This window comes from Diorhabda carinulata, chromosome 11 (assembly GCF_026250575.1).
Source record: "Diorhabda carinulata isolate Delta chromosome 11, icDioCari1.1, whole genome shotgun sequence".
In the NCBI taxonomy this organism is placed as follows: Eukaryota; Metazoa; Arthropoda; class Insecta; order Coleoptera; family Chrysomelidae; genus Diorhabda; species Diorhabda carinulata.
In genome coordinates this window covers 12,684,311-12,696,400 of record NC_079470.1, presented here as the reverse complement: position 1 = coordinate 12,696,400, position 12,090 = coordinate 12,684,311, and the positions used below count along the sequence as shown (strand labels likewise).

The 12,090-nt window shown below is 36.1% G+C and overlaps 1 protein-coding gene across 1 annotated transcript in view; it reads left to right on the top strand.

Moving 5' to 3' along the window:
• LOC130899630 (uncharacterized) overlaps positions 1-9,512 on the top strand; it is a 33,247-nt gene extending 23,735 nt beyond the window's left edge. The window contains exons 9-15 of the mRNA XM_057809700.1: positions 3,564-3,773; positions 3,982-4,166; positions 5,577-5,672; positions 7,080-7,317; positions 7,570-7,754; positions 8,117-8,308; positions 9,178-9,512. Coding sequence (XP_057665683.1) covers positions 3,564-3,773; positions 3,982-4,166; positions 5,577-5,672; positions 7,080-7,317; positions 7,570-7,754; positions 8,117-8,308; positions 9,178-9,435 — 1,364 coding nt within the window. The 3' untranslated portion in view covers positions 9,436-9,512. The remainder of the gene's footprint in view (positions 1-3,563; positions 3,774-3,981; positions 4,167-5,576; positions 5,673-7,079; positions 7,318-7,569; positions 7,755-8,116; positions 8,309-9,177) is intronic.
• Positions 9,513-12,090: the final 2,578 nt, after the last annotated feature.

Here is a 12,090-nt window from a genome sequence, read left to right as displayed (position 1 = left end):
CACTTTAATACTCAATATATGCCAAAACTTCGAAGCTGTTGCTCATTTTCAGCTTCCCAACTCTTATAATACACTTTTCTACTAAATATATCTCAAAACTTCGAAGCTGTTGCTAATTTTCAGCTTCACAACCTTCATCATACACTTTAATACTCAATATATGCCAAAATTTTGAAGCTGTTGCTAATTTTCAGCTTCCCAACCTTCATCATACACTTTAATACTCAATATATGCCAAAATTTCGAAGCTGTTGCTCATTTTCAGCTTCCCAACCCCTATAATACAGTTTTCTACTAAATATATCCCAAAACTTCGAAGCTGTTGCTAATTTTCAGCTTCCCAACCCTTATCATACACTTTAATACTCAATATATGCCAAAACTTCGAAGCTGTTGCTCATTTTCAGCTTCCCAACTCTTATAATACACTTTTCTACTAAATATATCTCAAAACTTCGAAGCTGTTGCTAATTTTCAGCTTCCCAACCTTCATCATACACTTTAATACTCAATATATGCCAAAATTTCGAAGCTGTTGCTAATTTTCAGCTTCCCAACTCTTATAATACACTTTTCTACTAAATATATCTCAAAACTTCGAAGCTGTTGCTAATTTTCAGCTTCCCAACCTTCATCATACACTTTAATACTCAATATATGCCAAAATTTTGAAGCTGTTGCTAATTTTCAGCTTCCCAACCTTCATCATACACTTTAATACTCAATATATGCCAAAATTTCGAAGCTGTTGCTCATTTTCAGCTTCCTAACCCCTATAATACAATTTTCTACTAAATATATCCCAAAACTTCGAAGCTGTTGCTAATTTTTAGCTTCACAACCCTTATAATACACTTTTCTACTAAATATATCACAAAACTTCGAAGCTGTTGCTAATTTTCAGCTTCACAACCCTTATAATACACTTTTCTACTAAATATATCACAAAACTTCGAAGCTGTTGCTAATTTTCAGCTTCCCAACCCCTATAATACAGTTTTCTACTAAATATATCACAAAACTTCGAAGCTGTTGCTAATTTTCAGCTTCCCAACCTTTGTCATACACTTTAATACTCAATATATGCCAAAACTTCGAAGCCCTTCAGAATGATAAAACGGCAAAAACCATAGACTCCATAGACTCAATATGATTCAATTTAGTATGAAGCAAGATATTATATATGTTATAATAATAATTATTAAGCCGACGCTTGCAGATGGAACGATCTTTGTCTTCTTTAGAGTAGATTCTTCCTCTTCAGTCCATTGTTTTCATTATTCTTTTGCTTCGGGTTTGAAATGATGAACCCAAGTTTCAACCATGGTTATAAAACGGCCCAAAGATTCATCACGACGCTGTCCGCTAGCTCGAAGATCATCCAGTACCGCCTGGATTTTCTTCAATACTTCTGGAGTCCTCACTGGATCTAGTTCATAATTTAATTGGTTGGATCAAGACGATGACCAATTTTTTCCATGGCTGCCAAACAAATACTAAACAAAGCAACGTTCCCAAACTTTAAACATATGCTGTGTATAGATCGTGTACTTTCTAATACAGTGGAATTTCTCGAGCAACTACCGCCATCTCTAGGTCAGGCTGAATAATTAAGATAGTTTGAGAAAAACTGTTAACATTGACATTATTCTGATCGCGAGTTTTGATAGCTTTCGATTGATAAAATATGAATTGATATGACAATGATAGGAAGTGGAAATCTGAAGAATACCAGGAAAGTTTTTTTATTGTTAAAAAAAAATGAAAGTTCACCTTCAACTATTGCATCATAACGTTATTGTTGTTTAAATAATAGACTGCAGAAGTTAAAAACAGCGAAGTAGTGACCTTGACCATGCAAATTGTTTAATAATATCAATTATGTAAAAAAACGTTTATGCTTATGTTATTGTCCGTACAATAATAATATAATTTGATTAACAAAAGGTCTTAGACTGCTTAAAATGTCTCTCAGAGTCCAGATTGTCTCTTAAGACCAACGGTAGTTTGCAAGCATTGCCTTGTGGGGATATTTTCCGGAAAAACTTAAGGTAGAATTGTAAAAACACCACATTACATCACGATTTAGAATATTATCTACTTGAGGAGATCTGCAGTTACCAGTAAATTTGACAAACTCCGTCTTATCCCGCCCCAACCTTATCTTTCTTTTTCATTTAACCCGTTGAGCCCCTACCAAACTCGATAAACTTCCTCTTAAGATCAAAAATTTTTAATGCTTCATATTGAATACATCCTTGAGATGTTGCCCCATATAAATGTACGTATTTGCTTCCCATTTTCTTCTGGAAACTACTTTTAGCAAAATCGACGAATGGAATCGTGAAATCGGCAAGGAAAGAAGCTCTAGGAGTCGATATCGAGTGAAACGATGGAGTTGATCATGCCAAAAAATCGGATGGAAGTATAGATTAATGTTTCTATGACCCAGGACGGTCTAACCAAACTGTAAAACACAGTTAAATACAGTCCTTTGGGTCGAAGAGAAGGTTTGGAATAAAAAAAGTTATTTGCAGGCCTATGGACCCCAACGGGGCTTAACGTGTTAAGGTGGTAATGGTGGAAACTAGCTTGTAATCCTACAATCAAAGCAACAACATTCAAATATGCACAGATTAACCATTGATGTTTGATGTCTTCTATCTTGTCCAACACTATTTCCTTTATGGAGCAGTACAGCCTTTAGAATTGACTTTGAGGAATCAATGAAGAGGCTCCATTCCTCTGACTTTTACTTTGGGCAAATCCAAATTTCTTATGAAATGATTGAGCTCCAATTGGTCAAATCAAATGCGGTGTTTGAGCTGCTTGAACTTTCTCCATCACCTAAAACTGGATATTCTCCGTTAAACCATAATTAAAAACTTAATTAGATTCCCCCGATATTGTAAGTATTCAATAATCATTTTTATTCTTCACCAAAGTCTGTTTTTACGATTATACACTCAATTAATCTATGCTCTAACATTTTTAACGATTCCAAATCATAGTTTCAGTCTTTCTTTTCAAAATATAACGATAACGTCTTCGTCTGATGAAAAATTTTACTTCCCAAGTGAAAATTTAAGGTTAGGAACCAAGGAAAAGTCGCTGGGGTTCGGATCTGGTAGATACGGAGTGCGATTCGTCAATTTTAGTCATGGCGATCATGTGGAATGTTAGAAGGTGTGTTGTCCTGATGGAAAAATACTTTCTCTTTCACTAAATGTGGGAGCTTTCGGTAAATTACTTCCTTTACGACAATCCCATGACTACAAAGGTTGTCATTACCATGGAACGGACTTGGTGAACTTCTTTGATGGTTTTGTTGATTGAGGCACCTTCGTCTTCATCATCTAAAAATTTCTCGATCGTAAATGATGATGCAAAATCCGCGTACACAGAATCTAACTCCTTTTTCGTTTGTGTAGGCGTATTGTTTTACAAAAACGATCCTTTTTCTATTTTTAGAAAAATCTTAGTGAAGAATAATGATGTTGGAAGTCCTTAACAAGCTGGTATAAAAAAAACATTCACGTTGAAGTATTTTTTCTTATTTCTAGGCAGAGGATTCTTGTGCCTAATACTGGGACTTTGTTTTCCATCATCAAACTCCCATTTTCGACCAAGTAACAAATTTTCAATTATCCACGAATTTACACATTTAGAATTTGATTATCCTTCTAAACAAGACAGACAATCCGATATAGAATCTGGTGCGTTTATACCTGGTAAATTAGCACCTATAGACACCGACGCCTATTTCAATCCAAGTAAGTACGACTTAAACAAAAAATAATTGCTTAGCTGTCTCATTTTTTCTATTTCGACGATATTAATAACAAAAATTATGAGGTTGGAGATTGCCGAACCACGAACCACGGTTCTTCATCTATAGACTCAACTGAATACATTCACCTGATCAGCCGACACGATCTGAATCCCATGCATATAAATATTTCACCAGGTAATTTATTTCAGAAACCAAAGAAAAAACGACGTTTATCACAATTCCTAGATTTCAAGACGGCGTACCTGCTACATTGGGTACCATTGTTCGCAATAGTAATGGATATCCCATCATTAAACCGTATCCTTCATGGGAATGGTACAAAAATCCTCAGTCTTGTAACAAACTAAGGATAGTTTCGGTTTACAGGATCATGGTAAGATTTTTAGAATTACAATTGATCATTTAAAAGAGAGATAGAGACTGAGGAGAGATAGAGAGAGACTTAGGAGAGAGATAGAGAGAGATAGAGACTGAGGAGAGAGATAGAGAGAGATAGAGACTGAGGAGAGAGATAGAGAGAGACTGAGGAGAGAGATAGAGGCTTAGGAGAGAGATAGAGAGAGATAGAGACTGAGGAGAGAGATAGAGAGAGAGAGAGACTGAGGAGAGATAGAGAGAGTCTGAGGAGAGAGATAGAGACTGAGGAGAGATAGAGAGAGACTGAGGAGAGAGATAGAGAGATAGAGACTGAGGAGAGATAGAGAGAGACTGAGGAGAGATAGAGAGAGATTGAGGAGAGAGATAGAGACTAAGGAGAGATAGAGAGAGACTGAGGAGAGAGATAGAGAGAGATAGAGACTGAGGAGAGAGATAGAGAGAGATAGAGACTGAGGAGAGAGATAGAGAGAGAGAGAGACTGAGGAGAGATAGAGAGAGTCTGAGGAGAGAGATAGAGACTGAGGAGAGAGATAGAGAGAGTCTGAGGAGAGAGATAGAGATTGAGGAGAGATAGAGAGAGACTGAGGAGAGAGATAGAGAGAGATAGAGACTGAGGAGAGAGATAGAGAGAGATAGAGACTGAGGAGAGAGATAGAGAGAGAGAGAGAGAGACTGAGGAGAGATAGAGAGAGTCTGAGGAGAGAGATAGAGATTGAGGAGAGATAGAGAGAGACTGAGGAGAGAGATAGAGACTGAGGAGAGAGATAGAGAGAGTCTGAGGAGAGAGATAGAGATTGAGGAGAGATAGAGAGAGACTGAGGAGAGAGATAGAGATTGAGGAGAGATAGAGAGAGACTGAGGAGAGAGATAGAGAGATAGAGACTGAGGAGAGATAGAGAGAGACTGAGGAGAGAGATAGAGAGAGACTGAGGAGAGAGATAGAGAGAGAGAGATAGAGACTGAGGAGAGAGATAGAGAGAGAGAGAGAGAGACTGAGGAGAGATAGAGAGAGTCTGAGGAGAGAGATAGAGACTGAGGAGAGATAGAGAGAGACTGAGGAGAGAGATAGAGAGATAGAGACTGAGGAGAGATAGAGAGAGACTGAGGAGAGAGATAGAGGGAGAGATAGAGACTGAGGAGAGATAGAGAGAGATTGAGGAGAGAGATAGAGACTAAGGAGAGATAGAGAGAGACTGAGGAGAGAGATAGAGACCGAGGAGAGATATAGAGAGAGAGAGAGAGAGAGACTGAAGAGAGAGATAGGGAGAAATAGAGAGAAATGTCATTTTGCGAAAATTATGAAATTTGCCATTTTTCATTCTGAATTTTATGAATAGCAAAAAGACGATGCAAACCTTCATCTTGTAAAACATAATGGATACTAATAAACGTTTTTTTACTTCAGATTGATTCATGTGATCGATTATGGGTAATGGATGGTGCACAGATTGGAGAAAAAGTGGCGTGCCCACCACAAATAATGGCTTTCGATTTGAAAACGGTGAGTGATTATAAATATTCATGTTTTTAGGTCTCTTTTGTTGTAAAATTACTTTTTTTTGACTACTTTCACTCTTTCTCAAAAAACAAAAGACGTAATATTGTATATCAAGCTCCTTGTATTATTTGTGACGCTATTCACATAGGACAGACATCTCAGTATTTAGAAAATAGACTTAAAGGTCATCAATACGATAAAAAAAAATAAAACTGCATTAACGAACTATGAAATATCAAAAAAAAACATGTATTCAATAAGAAAAATTCCAAAAATTCGTGGAACGGAATCTAATACACGAAAAACGGAATTTTTAGAAATGGTTTAGCTATAAATGATAAAATAATTTAAGTAAATTCTAATATAACTACAAATAATTTAATTGATGACTGCTACATATTTTTGAGATGAAAAATAGTCAATCAAAATCAAAAATTAATTTCGAAAATGTATTCTGTGGTTCTCCAAAAAACTTTCCTGGCTAATACCTCGACGAATATTGAATTACTCCTCTGTAAAGCATGATATCAATCGATTTCTTTGTCGATAAATATTAACGTTCCCAATATCTCGCAATCGCAAGGAAAGGTTTGTGCCCACTGACTAGTTTCGACGTTATTACGTCTCATTAAAGTGGTTTAACAACCCCTTGTTCGGGCTCGAGACCCAAACTGAATACAAAGTCAAAAAGCATCGCTATTTGATTCATTTCCCAACGAACTGGCACCATCCTCACTTCTAACTCCGACACACTGGTCAGGTAGAAATCTAGTGTAGTCGCCGATGGTAAATGAATGTGTAAAACGTATCAAAATAAATGAAATTTCGAAAATGTATTCCGTCGTTATTCAAAAGAGAAAACAACTACTTTCCTGGCTTATATTGAACTTATTACATCTTTTCACATAAGATAAATTGTCGAAAATGCTTTAGTGTTACTCAACTTTACTAAAACAAAGACAAAAACTATAAATTAGTGTTGAATTTAGGAAAGTTATATCTAGAGTATGTTTATTTCAGTGGAAGTGTTCTAGACTTCTTCAAAAACTATTCTAACTCAAAAACCTTAAAGTTTCTATGATTATGATTTATTTTTATTGGATTCTTTCTTTCACTTTGCTTTTTCTTTGCTTGCTTAAGCCTTCTGTGCTCTGAGTGCAACGTTTGCTTGTTTTGTACCAAAAGCGCAATCGAATAAACGTTTCCCATGCCTTATTAACGTGGTTTGAGGAAAATGGACGAATTTTTTGCGTCGATAATAATACTTGATGCAACCTCTACACTCCTAAAACGAAAAAACTGTCGAAACAGCGAATTGCAAAGAGCAAATTCCTCCAAAAAAATTTTGTTCATTGTCTAAATGTAAAACAATATTTGAAACTCATTTTTATATTATTATTTTTATTCCAGAACACGTTAATAAGTAAATTTGAACTACCTGCAAATCAATGGACCGAAAACTCGACATTTGTAACTCCAATTGTTGACATTGTGAATCGTAAAAATAGATGCGAAAACACTTTTGTTTATATGGCCGATTGTACTGGTTATTCAATAGTCGTATACGATCACAAAAAAAGAAATTCTTGGATTGTCAAAGACGAAACAATGATCTGGAATCCAAACTTTCAAACGTACTCCATAGCAGGTAATAATAAAGTTCAAAATAATGGTACACTGTAGTTGTGCAGATTTAGTGACAAAATACTAGCAGCAGAACGAATTTACAGACTTCCCACTTGTGGATTATTCATCTTTCATCGCTTCCAAGCTAGAATTTCTGGAATCGTTGGTCATATTCATACTGAACAAACTGCAACTACACCAACACTCACAATCACACTGTCGAACGCGCCGACGTTTTTTTCCTTCACTCCATAGATGATATTCTTTGTTTCAGGTCAATCGTTTCAATTACAGGATGGAATATTAGGTTTAGCTTTAGCTCCAAGTGTTCCCGTATACGGAAAACGTTTATTCTATCACGCCATGTCGAGTGAAACCGAGCATTGGGTCAAAACATCCGATCTACAAAATGAGCAGCTTTTTACCAGTGGACGAAATTCGTATTCCCGTATTTTTTACGTAAGTAACAAAGTTTATAGATCATTTTTTGATTTAAAATCACGTTACAAGACTATACAGCCCTCGGCTTCCACATATTTCACTTTATCTTCTCATTTTCTTTTTTTCCCACCTCCTCGTTTTACCATCTCGCTCTCGGTGCTTCATTATAGGTTATTCTTGAGTATTTGTACAATTTCAATAGTTTTTCTGTTTGTGCTACATCATAAGCTTGTCCAATAGCAAGCAGAACGACGTTATGATCAAGCTTCGTATTTTATTAACAGTCAATGTCCAATTGTTTCTATATTAGAAATAATAATTAAATTAGTGAAGTGAAGTGAAAGTTAAAAACATCAATGGCTTTTTTTATTATATTCCAGACTTATAAAGGTACACGCCATACGCAAAGCGCAGCCGAAGCTATAGATAAAGATGGAGTTTTATATTTTGGTTTAATGTCGAATATATCAGTGGGTTGTTTTGATACAGATGGTGAGTACGGTATACCTGGAGATTATTCGGATGTTATAGCCCACAACGAAAATACTCTACAGTTTATCAGCGGTATGAAGGTAAGAAAAACTATTTCAATCTATTGTTAAATACGAATTTGAAGCAACTAACAATACAGTCACTACAAGTGCTGATTCATCCGCAGCAACACCGTTTAGATCAGTATGGACATAACCTCAATTTCTAGACGTCTAAATGACCTACAAACCTGATACTTGTCTCTCTGATAATTCCAAAATTGCCATCTCGTCGATCGCGGGACTCCAAATTGCTTCCGCGTCTCTACTATATTCTCCAGATCCTACCCTCCTAGACTTTTTTTTGTTATTATACCTCAAGATCATCGATGAAGGGATAATCGCCTAAATTGGAGCTAATTTTGAGGCTAAAGACAAATCGTATCATAAAAATAGTATCGATAAATTGTATGACTCTTGTAGATCGACCCAACAAATGTTGGTCAATGTTCTGGGCTCGAAGCGCGTCAATGCTGGACTCATACCTGAGTATTCTGCCAAAACGACATCGATTGAAGATGCTATATTCATCGAACGTCAAGGCTCTCCAGAAATCTAGCGAATGATGTTAGAAAAATAATCGGGAACAGAAAAAATGGTCTAGTTGAACATTTTGAGGCTCTACTAGAGAAAATTCGTTTTTTTTTTGTCAGCTCGGGTCCAATTTGATCACTTGGTGTTGCTGCTTGCACGATTTGAACATCATCAGCACCCAAGATACATGCTACTAAATATCAATACCAAATGCCTCAATTTTGATCTAATTTGTATCGAGAAGAATTACTATGAACGTGAAAGTTTTATTTGCAATGTTTTTCATGTGAATTATCTCTAGTTTCTTCTTCTCTTTTCTTCTTCAAGTCGGGAGGTTTTATACGGTGGTTTAATCACTATTTTTGTTTCCTTTTTAGGTTATAACCGATTTATCTGGAGAGCAATACGTACAACTGCTATCTTCCAGATTTCAAAAAGTCGCTACAGATACTATTAATCCCCGAGAAATAAATTATAGGATACAAATAGCGAGTGTTAAGAATTTGAGGTTAGGTACTAGATGCAAACCGTCGCAACGCCCTGGACCACCGGTGACTCATGAACCTAGTTATAGCACTCCTACTTCCAATAGTTATAATAATGGAGGACCAGTTGTTTTTCCTTCGAATGATTAATAAATATACTTTTCAAATTCAACAATTTGTTATTACAAAAATTAGATTATTAAAGTAATCGAGTTTATTTGAAAAAATAGTCGCAAACACGTGAAATTTTTATACCTACACTGGTAATTGTTTTCTTAATACTTCAGCTACAGTTTTTGTTCATTAGTAGCAATGTAGAAGATGGAAATACCCAACAGAGGGAATGAAGAGTTACTGAAGGGTTTTCCAATAGGAACTTGACAATTTTGAATTTAGTTTGTGAACGCACCTTTTCACTTGACATCGAACTGTCACTGTCAGTTTATTCAGTAAACATAACCTTTTCATCATGGTGATGTACACAAACAAACAACGTCTACAAATTTAAAAAATTCACTATAGAAATTCGGAGTCGGTGGCCAGTACTTTAAGAGCGTTAACTCTGCTTTTCGATCGTAATTCTCGACCTAGTAACAAAGTTTAGTGAAAAAATTTGAATCTATATATTCGTTGTGTGATATTACCGTGCCGGTGAGACTACGAGTTGGTCGAAGTGTCGAAAATTCCTAAAGGCACCTTTATATTATTTATGCAGCTTTTCCGTTAAAGTCATTACAAAAATTGTAGTCACCATTTTGCATAACTTATTTATCAACTTAAATCAAGTGCTCGGACATTGTTGAACAGCACACCGAGTCCTAAAAATATACTGCAAGCTTTGGGAGTTTTTACAATCGGGTGACAGGTATCACAAAACAGGGGACCATCACCGTTCCGCTCGATATGACAGACTTAACTTTCATTCCAGCACGTTTCCTTGGTCTTTAGAGCAAACCAGTTTGCGTTGACTGCCACTTAACAGCGAGAAAATTTATTTGCGTTGCACTGAAACAGCATCAAACAAATTGTTTTTTCTAAATTGTACCTGTGGATTAGAATCTTCCAGATATGACAAAAAAATAAAGTCGTTTTAAATATTCGGCACCATCTCTTAAATTCACGAGCCGCTACTGATTATATCTCAAAATCAGCAGGACAAAATACGCGTCGATCTCCATCATTTTTTTGTGTTTATTTTAAAAATCTAACAATTGTTTATATTTCGGTAACGATAATATTATTTATTTATAAATTGAAGTTAAATTTTTATTTGTATTTTGATTGTTATTTTAAATAAAACATTCATAGAATACAAAAGATTATTTTTAATTAAAAACCCACGCCTGTTTGTGTGGTTTGTACACAATATATTTCAATATTTATGTGGTTAACAGCTAGAAACTTCAAATTCTGTAATTTTCGTAAAATCTCAAACGACTAAGGTGGAGTTAGCAACTTTAATTCATATTAAAACTAAATTAAAAAAAAGTAAAAGTTTAAAATTCAAAATGATTCATAATAAAAATTGGAAATAACCACCTCAAGCCAAAATACAGTCTATTTGGATAAGATTCTCAAATCTTTTTCCTGTGAACACAGGGTTGCGTCAGAGAGACCCACTAGTGACAACACTGTTCAATTTCTCACTGGAGGGGGCAGCAAGGACCAAGGAGTTCGAGCGAGCAACTGAAGCAACAGGATTCAAAATCAATGGGCAGAAAACCTCAAAGAGAACCCCGACCTCCCAAACCAAGTTCCAAGTCAGAGAAAATCGCTTCCATGTCTGCTACTAATTCGAATATCTTGGAGCCTTGATAACAACGTGATAATAAAGATCAACGCAAGAGTTGCTGCTTCTGGACAGACCAGAAATCGCTCAAGTTTAGAGGGCTTTCAGTAAGCTCCTAATTCACAAGACATTAATCCTGTCCTGTTTGCGAGGAGGATCCGGAGGAATATTGAGCTGAGACAGATGTATGGCGAGTCAGATTCGGTGACGTCGTTCATTCGGGAGGCGCGTCTGCTCTTCTGAGGTGGCTGGGATACGTGAAGAGGATGCCTTCTGGCTAGCATCGCAGAGGTCGACCAAATGAGGTGAAGACTCCAGGTACGTTGGACGTGGGAGTATTAGGCGAACTTATTGCAACGTTTGAGCGAAGAAATCGAGAAAAAAGCGCATTTAGCTAAGAAGAAGTGTTGTTTAATCGAGACAATGCACCAGTTCACACATCAGTTATTGCAAAATTAATTAACGAAAGTTTGAATTGCCACCTCTTCCTCAGATTTAGCCTTCTTGGACTGTTGGTGCAATTTTCCAGCAATGAAGAGGTTATGTCGGTAGTTGTAGGGGAGTGTATGGGGATTGCTGGGTCTTGTACTTCTGGGAGCATCTTCGTCCGATCAGAAAACCACAAAGGAACGGCGATTTCTTCCATTGACAATGAAGAAACTTGGTAATTCTTGACACAAACATGTGTTACCAGATGTGTACACACTTCCAATCAATACTTGATGATGATGATGATAAATCTGACTTTTCTGATAAGGTTAGAAACATCTTCCAATGATTTTTGCTTGCGTGGTTTGTCGCCAATGGGGAATAGTTTAGATTTTCACTAATTAAATGAAAATCTTGTCGTTGACGTCGTTATATAACGAAATTTTTCTGATGAATCAGTCTGATGGCGAAAACTGCGTGAAAATGCACCTAGTAGTTTTTTTAATTGGTTTTTTGAACTTACCATATCTTGAAATGCATTCGCTTGAAAAGAATTTCCTTATGAATACAAATTATTTCAAAAAAAA